The sequence below is a fragment of the Protopterus annectens genome, chromosome 4.part0 (assembly GCF_019279795.1).
Source record: "Protopterus annectens isolate FY-2018-M chromosome 4.part0, PAN1.0, whole genome shotgun sequence".
In the NCBI taxonomy this organism is placed as follows: Eukaryota; Metazoa; Chordata; order Ceratodontiformes; family Protopteridae; genus Protopterus; species Protopterus annectens.
The window spans coordinates 973,018,044-973,032,460 of NC_056733.1; the positions used below are offsets into that span (position 1 = coordinate 973,018,044).

Sequence of the window (14,417 nt, forward strand, 5' to 3'; positions counted from 1 at the left end):
CAGTAAATGCAGTTTTAAGGAACAATAAAACCAATATTTGATTTAATTAATTTTGAATAAGAACAAACATTTGCTAGTTCAAAGGCCACGTCTCTGCCTGTTCATATGCCCCGTATAACCACGTTAATAGACAGTACTTTTAATATGTAGTCTACAGCGGGTAGAGCTGGCAGCATCTTCTCCATAGCACTGCACTGTAATCCTGTGTCATAATGACTATTTGTTTTTGAAGTGTTTGCACTAATTGCATGTAGTGTGCAGCCTTTCTCTCCCTGCAAAAGTCAGACAGTGGAAACATCTCTGTCTCCCAATACACCCCAGAGTTTGGGCACATGTTCTTCGTGTTTCATTGTTGCAGTCATCACATTTGGGTTATCCCTGCCAGGGTAACCCTCGGCCGGCCTGAATACCAGAGGCTTAGTATTTCTGCATCGGTTGCTGTCGCTTCAGGACTGACGTCAGGTCATCAGTAGTATAAAGTAAGGCAGCTGACACCATTACATCAGTCTTTCTTGCAGCGGAACCCGAAGCAGAAGCAGTTTGCACAAGTGCAGGTCGGCCGCTACCAGAGCTTCATCTACCGAATTGAAGCTGAAGTCTTCCAAAGCTAAGTACCCCATTGGGGATCCTTTTTTCTTGCACTAACCGATGTCAGAAAAAGTTAACAATTGTCTCACCTGTGGAAAGCAAATATCACACCGAGACTTTCATTCTTACTGCATCACTTGCTTAGGCCCAGACCACAACATCCACCACTGTCACTTCTCTGCTTTGTTCAATGCCAGAACTATACTTAGTCAGGCCCTTATTGTAGCTAGATATTTTTGCTTACAGTCTTCGAATTCCGATATGGATTCGGTAAGCCATTTGACAGCAGATCTTCTGAAAAAACGTAAAGATAAAAGACCGCACAGGTCCAAACCTACCGACGACACTTCCGTTAAGCTAGTCGTCAGTTCTCTGGTTCTCAGTGAGGCACTTTCACAGCCCCCGATGCCTGCTTCTGTGGATTCGCAGGCCTCTACCAAGACCCTTTCGGAGTCCGGTATGCAGCAAAACGTTTCTTCGACTTAGGATCCTGTGGTTGTCTCTCCCTTGGATGGGTCCAGAGCCGCTGAGCAGGCACCGGCTTCCGAGAAAGTACTTCACACTACCAATTTTCAACACAAACCGACTTCTTTCGCATATACCATTCTTTCGAAAACTACCGAGTTTCTTAGGCCCAGGGTCCGAACCACACCCAAGAAACCGACGACCCAATCTCAGGCACCTGCTTCCTTGCCTCAGTCTCAAATGCTTAAAATGGCGGAAGACCATATCATGCTGATGAGGGGAAGTAAAGCTACCCCCTCCAAAAGGAAAAGAGATATGTCCCCTGTAGTTTTGTCTGAACAGAAGTCTGATGACTCTGATGCATCTGAATATGAAGACATGCAACTCCTCTCTGCTTATGAAGATTCTGATGCAGAGGATTCAATTCCTTTAGCCTCTCCCCCAGAGGACTTTTCCTTTAGGGAAACCCTTCATACCTTAAGGCACATTTCCAATGGGAAAGTCAGGACTACCCTCAGTCTAAAAAGAGACTCAGGGAATTCTTAGAGCTTCCACAACACAGACCCTTGGCCATTCCCCCCAGTCCTGGATGTTGTGGATGATGGTTTTCTGGAATCCAGTCTGACCCCTGACACCCTTCCTCCTGCACCCAGAAAACCAGACAGGTATTACAGAGTGCCTGACTCTCACAAATTTCTTTTTAAAAATCCTACTGCTGACCCTGAGGTAATTTCTCAAGGGCCTAAATGAGTTAAAGCAACCTCTGGTAAGAATCCTACCCCCTCAGATAGGGATTCCTGAGCAGTAGACAGATGGGGTAAAAAAGTATACACCTCTGCTACTCTTGTCATCAGAGCACTAAATTGTCAGTTCCATATGCTAATATTTCAGCAACATACCCTGGAACTCCTCAAACAAAATGTTTTCATTTCCTGCTTGTGCAGAATCTAAAGAATTACAAGAGTTAATGCATTCTGCCAGTCAAGTAACTAAACACCCTTGCACTGTGGTTTTGATGCCTTAGAAGCTTCTTGCAGGGCAGCAGTCACCGGTTCTGTCCTTAGAAGACATGCATGGCTTAAGGAGCAGCCCTTGCCAGACCATGTTAAATCTAAATTGTTGGATGCCCCTTTGCACAAAGAACAGTTATTTGGCACTAAGGCTGAAGAAGTCTTAAAAAGGATGGAACAAAAAGCAAAATCTATGCAGACAGTTAAGGACTTCTTACAGGTCTAGCCAGCCAGGATCAGCAGGCATTGTCCCTCCAAGCACTGGTCTTTCCTGCTCCCACCAGGTCAGTTCAGCCCAGACCCTGTGGAGGCAGACCCTCCCAGACAGCAGCCACGGGGAATGCAGAGATGTAAACAGCGGACTTCCTCCACTTCAAAAACAGGGAGTTCTAAGCCACCCCCTTATTGTAAGAACTCATAATGACTGTCCTCTGTCTGCCCACCTTCACTTCCTTCACTTACCCCAGGAAGAAAACTCTGCTTTCATGCAAGCACCTGGGCCACCATCACCAATGACCTCTGGGTTATCAACATAGTGTCCCAGGGATACAAATTTTCTTTCCACGCCCTTCCAACTCCAAAAGGGTTCCCAGATCTACCTCCAAATCAGTGGGCAGAGGCGCAAATGCTCACCCTCCAGCAGCTGCTACCCATGCTCTCCAGGGATGCTTGACCAGCCATCCTAGACATAAGAGGCCAACCTCCACATCCCTATCGGGGAATTGTGCAGGAAATATCTCCCTTTCAGGGCAGGATCTCTGCACTTTAAGTTCTCTTCACTTTCCTTTGGCTTATCTACTGCTCCCAGAGTTTTCACAAAATGTCTGGCTCCAGCCATTGCCTTTTGCAGACAAAGGAATATCCAGATTTTCCCATACTTAGACGACTGCCTAATTCAGGCAGACAGCCAGGAAAAGCTGCTCAAGCAGCTGGCCTTTGTACAGTTCCTACTAACCTCCCTAGGGTACAGCAACAAAAAGAAATTTAAACAGGTGCCCACCCAAAGGATTATATTCCTGGAAGCAAGCCTGGACACAGCATCCCAGATGGCATTCCTTACACCAGAAAAACAAACTTTCCTGATGGCCTACTTCTCTCAACTAGCCACCAGACCCCAGTTACCTGCAAGGAAAATCCTGCAAGCTCTGGGGGTCATAGCATCTTGCAGTTCTACTCATTCCATATGCCAGACTGCATATGAGGAAACTTCAGTGGTACCTAAAAAGCCTTTGGTGTCAGCACTCTCAAGACCTGGAGACTGTTATACCCATGATAACCTTGCCTCAGAAAAGATTTTCTTTGGTGGGCAACAGCATGCTCCCACAGCAAGAGACTACCTATCTCACCACCCCCCGCCTCCCAGACCCTCACCACAGATGCATCAGAGTATGCCTGGGGTGCACACCTAAATGGCAGGTGCATACAGGGCCAATAAGTGGATGCCCCGTCCTTCCCCTGGGTCAGTTGATCAGTCTGTGCCTTTCCTCCACTACGGTACTGCTCAAAATAAAGGAGGAAAACCAAGGACAATTCTTATTGCTCCAGACTGGCCTCTCCAGCACTGGTACCCACTGCTGCACAGCCTGTCCCCACTGCCACCATGGCATCTCACTCAGGTTCTGACCCTCCCCAATTGCAGATCCTCAGTTTCGCAGCTTGGCTTATTCCCTAACCCCCGATCAATCTGCCAACCTCCGTAAATAGGTTCTAGATGTTATTAGTGAGGCCAGACGCCCTAGCATTAGAAAGTCTTATGCTGACAAATGGAAACTTCTGCACTTGGATTCGGGTTAAGGGAGCCAATACAGCACAGCCCTCCCTCCCCTCTCCTCCTGGATTACCTAGCTGACCTGCTACACAGTGGTCCCTCTTTTTCCTCTATTACAATTCATGCTCTGCTATCTCTGCTCATTTCCTCACTGAGCAGCCCCTTTTCTCACACCCTCTGATCAAACAGTTCCTAAGAGGGGCTAGCAACTTGAGGTCCCCCAGAAGAAGAGCACCAACCCCAGCTTGGGTCCTTAACTTTGTATTGGAAAAGCTCACCCTGCCCTCCTTCGAACCAGCCTCTTCAGCAGAGCTAAAATTTCTCTCCTGGAAGACTGCTTTCCTTCTGGCCATCACTTCAGCGAGAAGGGTCTCCGAGCTGCAAGCACTCATGGCTGTGGGAACCCTTCATCATCTTCCATGCTGACAAGGGTATTCCTCAGGACTAACCCATCCTTCATGCCAAAGGTGGTGTCCACTGTGGCTCTCAACCAATCCATTCATTTGTCCACCTTTTTCCCTAACCCACAGAACAAGGGGGAAAGGATCCTGCACTCTCTAGATGTGCACAGACAGCTCAGATTCTATCTAGACAGGACTAAATCCTGAAAGTCTGATTTAATTGCTGGTTAGCTTTGCTGGAGGGGCAGAGGGCAAAGCCATATTTTCCAAATGGATAGCACACTGCATCCATTTCTGCTACAAGCAACACTGAAAGTCTCCCCTCAAGGGGGTCAGGACTCACTCCACCAGACCAGCCTCCACCTCTGCACCTTTCCTCAGAGGAGTCCCACCAGGGACATCCTGGAGGCTGCCACCTAGACATCTGTTCACACCTTTACCAAACATTACCACCTGCCTATCTTCTCCAAATCCAGGGCGCAGGGTGTGCCTCTGCAGTCTTGCAGGGCATCCTAGCCAGCCCCTAGTTTCCTTGACTGCCTCCACCCATTTCCTCAGCTTTGGGAATCAACCCAAATGTGTGATGCCTGCAACAGTGAAACACGGCAAACATAGTACAGTTGTGTACACTTACCATAAATGTAGATGTTCAAGTGTATTCACTGTTGCAGTCCAGGTTTCCCTCCCTCTACCCCCCTCTTCTTTTTTCTCTTTCCTTACAAGGGACATATTGGTATTTACTTTCTACTTGTGGGGTTCTTCCACCAGAACCTGGCTATTACTTGGGGGCTCCTGACAGGTTAGGGCAAGAAAAACTGATGTGATGGTGTTGGCTGCCTTACTTTATACTACTGACGCCCTGATGTCAGTCCTGAAGCAACAGCAACCGACTCAGAAATTGTAAGTCTCTGGTATTCGGGCCGGCTGAGGGCTACTGTGGCAGGGATAACCCAAATGTAATGACTGTAACAGTGAATACACTCGAACATCTACATTTATGGTAAGTATACACAACTGTACTTTTTGTGTCGCTTTCAATTCTGTTTCCATGTGAGGACGCCTTCTAAACTGCCTTATTCCATCACATTTATTTCTCTGAAGTCCCGACAGGTATGCCCTCTTTCCTAGTGGTCTCCTCCCATGTTAATTTTGCCATATCTAACGAGCCTTGGGATGAATACACTATAGCAGTCCATATGGTGCGACTCTAGTTGAGGCTTAGGGTACTTCCCTTATAGTAAATGGCAGCTGCTCCCAGTTTTTTTTCCCCACCCAGTTGTACAGTCTGTCATAATATAGATTTTTAAAGTTTAAGTGCCAGATTAAGCTGTTTGTCTGAGAGTCGTATACAGATGACCTTCAACTGTTTTACTTATTATGACAAAGTCCAGGCATTACTCAGAAGATGAATGAGAAGCCGTGGTCAGTAAGAATTTCTTCATGTATTTCTATTTTAGAAAAAAGCAGTATTTATTCCTTTGCTATGTTCTTTGTCTTAGCTGTTTGTAGAGGCATTACCTTAGGAAATTTGTTGATTTAATCAAAGATTACCAGGACATACTGATGGCCTTTTCTTGATTTTACAAGAGGGCATATAATGCCCATTGCTGTTTTGTCAAATGGGGTTTTCACAATATGCGAGTGTATCAAACCATTCTTAAACCCTGGTTTGGGTGCTGTTCTGTATTAAACCATTCTTAAACCCTAGTTTGGGTGCTGTCCTATATTAAGCCATTCTTAAACCCTGGTTTGGGTGCTGTCCTGTATCAAGCCATTCTTAAACCCTGGTTTGGGTGCTGTCCTGTATCAAACTATTCTTAAACCCTGGTTTGGGTGTTGTCCTGTATCAAACCATTCTTAAACCCTGGTTTGGGTGCTGTCCTGTATCAAGCCATTCTTAAACCCTGGTTTGGGTGCTGTCCTGTATCAAACTATTCTTAAACCCTGGTTTGGGTGTTGTCCTGTATCAAACCATTCTTAAACCCTGGTTTGGGTGCTGTTCTGTAATATTCTCCATAAGTTGCATCAGGCCAAGTAAAGTTTAAGTAAAATCATGGCTTTTATCTTATACTTTTCTAAACCACCACTTAAATGTGGCTGGCTATATGATATCTTCATTATAAATGTCCTAAAACCCTTAGGAGGTAGTCACTGTCTATTCCTTCTCTTTGGTTACCCTGTGGAGCTGGTTCTCTCCATGGGTATGAAGTGGGTGTATCTTTTCTTTGTTTCCCTTTTTAACTTTGTTAAATTCTCTCTACCTCTTGATGTTCTTCCCACTGGGCCATACTGAAAGTGACGTGGCTTGTCTGGCACTCTGCCATCTCTGTGTTTTCATCAGTGTTGTGACATGGAGACCAAGGCATCTTCTATAAATACAGGTATGGGCTTTCCTCTATGGTGTAGTTCATCCCAAGGTAACTCATAATTTTGTTCCATGAAGGGTAGTGGTAGTTTTCCTATCTGGACTTCAGTATTTATCCTACTTTGTCTACACTTAGGGTCCTGCTTCTGTTTCCGATTGTCTCTCTGCTTTGATATAGCAAGCAAAAGCTTAGGAACCTGAAGTTCCTGTTTCCCTTTTCCGTGGCTGTTAGTTTCTCGATTTGCAAATCGACTTCACTTGTCTCTTCTTCGCTTTCCATCTCTCATATTCAGTTTTCCAGTTACTAGGTTTTTTTTCTTACAAACTTTGTTCGTGTCCCCTGAACATGTAAACCTTATTGCTTCTCTTTCCCTTCTACAACAGCGTCTTTAACAACGTCAGCAGAATTATCACATTCCATGCGCATGCTTTCAGATGCAGTATATTGGTCAGTTGAAAGGTACAATTTTCCTTTTAGTAACAGTAGAATATGTAATGTGCCCTTTTATAAAACATAAATCAAAGTAATTTGAATGGTAACTTTTTGTTGTTGTTAGTCAGACAAAGAGATCTATTTGAAGACGACTTAGCCTTTGGCAGATCTGATTTGAGGTTTGCAGTTTCAATTCACTACAGTCTCCTAAAACAAGTAGCTGTTCAGAAGACATGGGATCATTTTGGAATATCCATTTTCTTAAGGTGCCAAGAAGTTGAGTTTTGAATTTATCTACAGACAACATTTTTAGAATTTTACTTTAAATACATGAGATTCTAGCACAGTTTCAAAATAAGTATTAAATTGGCCATCTGTGACCCTAACCAGCATGCCCATATTAGAAACTGTGATTTATGCTACAGTATTAAGTAGGATTGGTGATGTTACTTTCTCCATTAAGTGCTCTGCTTTATTTACACAGGGTCGTCCAGTTGTTCTCTGTACCAAAGATGATGACGAATGTATAAAGGCTGCATATAAAGCTGTAGAGTTGCCTCATACAGTCGACTGTTTGCAAGGAATCTTGAGTGTTATCCCACTACAGCTGCTGTCCTTCCACTTGGCTGTTCTAAGAGGTTATGATGTAAGTATTGGTGATTACAGACTTCCTAGAAATCCAAACTCTCCGCAAACTAGATAATTGTGTATTGTACTAAAACTGATATGAAAAACAGCATCGGCCTTGAGTTTCTAAAAGTTAGGAAATCTAAGACCTTGCAGAGAAATTGGCAAAAGTAACTGGAACCTTCCTCCCTGTTGACATGGTCTTCTATGGTCCCCTGTTTTTAGTACTGCGTACTGTAAACGTTTTGAAGTATTGAAGTATTGTACCCACTTTCTGTACAATTTAAACTGAAATTCTGTCTTTCCAGCAATGTTATGATATTGAACTGTAAAACATACACTTTGTGTTCACGGAGATCTTTGTGATGGTGTCCATAAAAGATAAAAATCCTTTTTCTTTTCTTAAGTGTCCTACTCAGTGATAGATACTCTGGTTTGTAACTTACAGGTTGGCCTCTAATCTCTTGCCAGCTGTTGCACTTTCATACCAACTCAGACATGACTGTCAGATAAATGATCTTCTCCCACGAGTGGTTGATTGCTTATCTAACATCGTATAACTGTGCCTGAATACCAACTCAGACATGACTGTCAGATAAATGATCTTCTCCCACGAGTGGTTGATTGCTTATCTAACATCGTATAACTGTGCCTGAATACCAACTCAGACATGACTGTCAGATAAATGATCTTCTCCCACGAGTGGTTGATTGCTTATCTAACATCGTATAACTGTGCCTGAATACCAACTCAGACATGACTGTCAGATAAATGATCTTTTCCCACGAGTGGTTGATTGCTTATCTAACATCGTATAACTGTGCCTGAATACCAACTCAGACATGACTGTCAGATAAATGATCTTCTCCCACGAGTGGTTGATTGCTTATCTAACATCGTATAACTGTGCCTGAATACCAACTCAGACATGACTGTCAGATAAATGATCTTCTCCCACGAGTGGTTGATTGCTTATCTAACATCGTATAACTGTGCCTGAATACCAACTCAGACATGACTGTCAGATAAATGATCTTCTCCCACTAGTGGTTGATTGCTTATCTAACATCGTATAACTGTGCCTGAGAGGCCAAGCCATAGGCTGACCCAGTGGCATGGTGATTGAACTTGTGTGTTTGCAACACTAAAGTTCAGAAAGCATTTCATATCCCACAAGGATGGCCAGCAATCAGCAGATAGTGGTAAGGAGGGGGGATGCATGGAACATTATGCTGCTGCATCCACTGGAGGGGACCAGGATCAAAGCCAGCAGCAGCAGTGTGACATGATATAAAGAACTGTAGAATGAATCTGCATGGTCACCTCAATAACCCTCATGGCAAGTCTGTTCCCAAAGGAAGGGAGGGTGTGTAATATTCACACTTGGAAGCTGTTGAAAGTTATACCCTTAACAGCCTAAACATTTGCCTCCGATCTCTAATCCTCCTCCTGAAAACAATCTGCTTAAAGCAGAAGCCAAGAGGCCCCCTAAGTACCCCATGAGCGTAAAATGCTGTCCAAAAAAGTCTCAACATGTATCACAGTTAATGCATTCAAGGTCTTTCCACCAGGACTACAATAAATGCAAAACATGCAGGATTATAGATGGCCTTCTAGTGCAGAAATAGGGCGTCTGTCTCTGCTAACACTGACTTTTATTCAAGAAGAGACTCCAGAAGAGGCCCAAGGAGCTGGATGGGTTGACTTGAGTGGGATGATGCTGTGCCGTTCTTTGGGGAGGATGCGACACTCCTCTGTGTTTGCATGACGTGTAGCAAAGAACAGGGACTTTAAACGTTGCTTCTTCACTCTCACTGGGGGCGGGGGGGGGTTGTTTTGCATGAAGTGACAGATGCACAAGATGTGTAAACCTGATGTCACTTGAATGCTCCCAACATAGCTGCAGTAATCCTGATAGAGCAGCTCCTTGCTAGGCTTTATGGATGAGTCTGCTGTATCTCTTAGGAACTGGGATACATACCCAGTGAGTCTTGAGGATGAGTGGAAGATGCTGGTAACTGGGTTCGAGGTTTGCGAGAGTCAGGTGGGAACAATGCATTTGTATGAAATAAATACCCAAGCTAACATTTTTTTCTAAATTTTTACAAACCTCTTCCACATATTGGAATTTCCATAAGTTAAGACGCATAATATTAGCAGCACTTTTATTCTTCTTGATTTCAGATTTCCCGGATGCTTCATTTTTGAGATGTAAAAATATGAACAACAATGCTTACTTGCACAGTTAGGTAAACAACATTCAGTATCTCTTGTATTCTGTAGGTTGCAATGCAGATGTCAGTGACATTTTTAAAAAGTCCATCATTATCAGATGTTTCAGCTGATAACAGTGATGCAACTTTTGCCATTGGTTTTAGTAAAATAAGAATTTAAATACTGCACATATTCAGAATGGCTAACAAATAACTGAAAATATACATGGAGAGTGGTAGTATATTTTTCGTTTTACATCATACAGGGTTTTTATCCAGCCAGTGGCATGTATCATATTTGGGTATGGGGGCTTTTCCTCTGGGAGGGGAAAAAGTATTGATGTGAAAAATACAGTTGTGTACACTTACCATAAATGTAGATGTTCGAGTGTATTCACTGTTGCAGTCATCACATTTGGGTTATTCTGTCAGGGGTAGCCCTCAGTCGGCCCTTAGAGGCTTAGTATTTCTGCGTCAGTTGCTGTGGCTCCAGAACTGACGTCAGGTCGTCAGTGGTATAAAAACAGGCAACCAACGCCATTATATCAGTTTTTCTTGCCCCAACTGTCAGGAGCCCCCAAATAGGGAGCTAGGTTATGGTGGAAGAACACCACCAATAGAAAGTAAATACCAAAAATTCCTTGTAAGGAGAGAGGAAGAGAGCGAGAGAGAGAGAGACAAGGGGGATGGAGTGGGGGAAATCAGGACTGCAGCAGTGAATACACTTGAACGTCTACATTTATGGTAAGTGTACACAACTGTACTATGTTCTTCATGTTTCACTGTTGCAGTCATTACATTTGGGTTGATTCCCAAAGCTGAAGAAAACGGTGGAGGCAGTCAAGAAGACTGGGGGCTGGCTAGGATGCCATGCAAGACTGCGGTGGCAAAGCCTGCCCTGGATTTGGAGAAGATAGGCAGGTGGTAATGCTTGGTGAAGGTATGAACAGAAGTCCATGTTGCAGCCTCCAGGATGTCCCTGGTGAGGACCCCTCTGAGAAAAGCTGCAGTGGTGGCGGTTGCCCTGGTGGAATGTGTCCTAAACCCCTTTGGGGGCGGTTTCCCATGCAGTTTGTAGCAGAAATGGATGCAGTGTGCTATCCATTTGGAGATGGTTTGTTTGGATATGGCCTTGCCCTCTGTCCCTGCTGCAAAGCTGACTAGCAATTGGTCAGTTTTTCTAAAAGATTTAGTCCTATCCATATAGAATCTGAGCTGTCTGTGTACATCTAGAGAGTGCAGAATCCCCCCCCCCCTGTTTTGTGGGTTAGGGAAAAAGGTGGGCAAATGAATGGATTGGTTGAGAGCCACACTGGACACCACTTTAGGCATGAAGGATGGGTTAGTCTTGAGGGAGACCCTGTCAGCATGGAAAGTGATAAAGGGCTCTACAGCCATGAGTGCTTGTAGCTCTGAAATTCTTCTAGCTGAAGTGATGGCCAGAAGCAAGGCTGTTTTCCAAGAGAGGAATTTTAACTCTGCTGAAGCTGCAGGTTCAAATGGGGGTAGGGTGAGTTTTTCCAACACAAAGTTAAGGTCCCAAGCTGGGGTAGGAGTTCTTCTGGGTGGCCTTACGTTGTTAGCCCCTCTAAGGAACTGCTTGATGAGGGGGTGTGAAAAAAGAGGTGGCTCTGTGCTGTAATGAGCAGAGATGGCAGATGCATGAATTTTAATAGAAGAGAAGGATAGACCCCAGTGTAGTAAGTCTACTAGGTAATCCAGGATGAGAGGTAGGGAGGGCTGTGATGTTTCGGCTCCCTTAGCCTGGATCCAGGTGCAAAACCTTTTCCACTTGTCAGCATAGGATTTTCTAGTGCTGGGGCATCTGGCCTCGCATATAACATCTAGGACTTGTTTGCTTAGGCTGGCAGCTTGAGGAGAGGTTAGGGAATAAGCCAGGCTGCCAGGTTGAGTGTCTGCAATTGGGGATGCATAAATTCTCCATTCTTCTGGATCAGGAGTGTTGGGATCTGAGGTAGGTGCCATGGTGGCAGGTGTGACCGGCTGTGCAGCAGTGGGTACCAGTGCTGGTGTGGCCATTCTGGGACAATCAGGATTGCCCTCGGTTTTTCCTCCCTTATTTTGAGCAGTACCCTTGAAATGAGTGGTAGAGGGGGAAATGCATAGACCGAGAGGTTTACCCACTGGAAGGATAGAGCATCCACTTTCCAGGCCTTGCTCTGAGGTTCCCTGGTGCAGAATTTGCTGAACTGATGATCGGAGTGGGAGGCAAATAGGTCCATTTTCAGGGTGCCCCATATCTGGGTTACAAGGGTGAAGTTTCTGTGGTCTAGTTGCCACTCATGTGGGTCAAGCAGGTTTCTGCTTAAGTTGTCTGCCAGAGAGTTTAGGGAGCCTGGCAGGAATTGTGCTAGCAGGTGTATTTGCATGGCTGAGCCCGTATGCCAGAGGGTCATGGCGAGCCTGCAGAGAGGATAAGAGTGGGTCCCCTCCCTGCTTGTTTGATATACCACATCACTGTGGTGTTGTCTGTTTGATCAGTAAATGCCCCAGGGAGAGAGGGAGAGTAGGGGTCTGAAAGCTGTCGGGGCTTGCTGAACAGCTAGCATCTCTTTTTGGAGTAAGGAATGCCATCTGGGATGCAGTGTCCAGGCTTGCTCCCAGGAATACAATTTTTTGTGTGGGGACTAGTTTTGATTGCTTTTCATTGATAGTGTACCCCAGGGAAGTCAGTAGGTCCTTTACAAAGGTCAGGTGCTGTAACAGCTTTTCCTGTCTGCCTGAATCAGGCAATCATCAAGTTAGGGGTAAATTTGAATATTTCTTCATAGCTTCATAGGTTGGTACTAGGCTATCGGCCCTAGGGTCTATACAAGCCTAGCCATAACAATTCCCTGGCTATTTCTTCCCACAATATTTACTTCCCTGGACCCCTGTCTAGCAGGGCAACTGACGTGATCCTCTGGGTGAATTTCCTATCTCCCATCCAATCATCAAGAGTTCCTTTTGAAGAGGGCCAAAGAGGCACTCTGCTTGACATGTATGGGCAGTCTATTCCAGAGTCTGGAGAGTCTCTGGGTTAGGAACCTATCCGTCCAGCTTATAGGTTTAGATCCCTGGAGCATGTGTCTCTTGAGGGATTGAGATTTCTTTAAGTGTAGCATGTCCAACAACTCTGGGTTTGACATGGCCTTGTATGTTAAGCAGAGATCGCCTCGGAGTAGACGATATGCAACAGAGTATAGGTGGAGTTTTTTTTAGACTGACAGCATAGGGCATCTACTTTAGGCCTGTGATTCTTTTAGTGAGGTATTTCTGTGGCCTCCCCAATTGTTGCAGATGTCTTGAGAGGTACATACCAAATGGGGTGTTGTATTCTATAATTGCTCTAATGAGGGAGGAGTACAGTGGGACAATTACCTCCTTTTTTTTTTTTTTTTTTGGATGAAAACCCTTGGTGATGGGGTGTGCCACATAGATGGATTTCCTGACTGTTGTGGTGATGTGGTTATCGAAGGTGAGACCACTGTCCACCTGTGTCCCCAAGTCTCTCATCACACTTTCAGTGTTGTGTACTGCCACCTATGTGGTAATTCACGGGTACATATTTTTTCCCAAAGGGGATAACTATACATTTCTTGGCATTGAGCTTGAGCCCATGGTTCTGGCACCAAGCATCTGTTTCTGTAAGGCCCTTTTGTAGAATATCCACATAATTTGGGGATTCAATAATGGCTCCCAGTTTGCAGTCATCTGTGAACTTTGTTAGCCCGTGTCCCTTAGTGTTGGCCTGTACTTCAGAGAAGTAGATGCCTAACAAGAGCGGTCCCAGGACTGGACCCTGAGGTACTCCACTTGTCACGAGCTGGATTTGGAGTCTACTACTTTTACAGTGTGGGTTCTGTCAGTAAGCCAGTTGGCAACCCATAGAGTGACGTAGGAATTAATGCCCAGCTTAGTAAGTTTATCTAGGATTCCAGAGTGGAGGATGGTGTCAAAGGCCTTGGAGAGGTCCAGATAGGCTGTGTGGACCACCTTACCCGTAGAATGATTCGAAGAAGTCAATCGGGTTCAGGAGACGAGATCGGCCCTTCACGAACCCAAACTGCATGGGGTCCAGTGTTTGAAGGTTGCCAGTGTCAGTTCCATGATAATACGTTCCATGGTCTTGCAGATCAGGCTCGTCAGACTGATGGGGTGGTAGTTCCTGGGATCCAAGGTGGATCCCCCCTTGTGGAGTGTGATAACTGTAGCTGTGCGCCACTCAGTGGGCACAAAGCCTGAGGTGAGGCTATGATTAAACATGTCTCTTAGGTGAGGTGCCAGTTCATTTTGTAGTTCATGTAGTACACAGCCTGGGATGTCGTCTGGTACCATGGATGCTGTAGTCTTAGCTTTGGAGAGTGTGTTTTTTTTACCTGTGTGGCTGTTATTACCTGAATTTGGCAGTCTTTCAGTATTGAGATGGGCCCTTTAGGGGTGAGAGGGGGGTGAAGTTTGCACTGAATTGATCTGCTAGGATATTTGCAATATCCTTGGGATCAGTATATTTAATGCCATTCTGTTGTAGCTCAGAGCAGGTCTGA

General features: G+C 45.0%; 1 protein-coding gene across 1 annotated transcript in view; it reads left to right on the forward strand.

The window, feature by feature from the left end:
• The window catches only part of GFPT2 (glutamine-fructose-6-phosphate transaminase 2), a 250,752-nt gene that overhangs the window by 196,364 nt on the left and 39,971 nt on the right, over positions 1-14,417 (forward strand). The window contains exon 18 of the mRNA XM_044068937.1: positions 7,515-7,676. Coding sequence (XP_043924872.1) covers positions 7,515-7,676 — 162 coding nt within the window. The remainder of the gene's footprint in view (positions 1-7,514; positions 7,677-14,417) is intronic.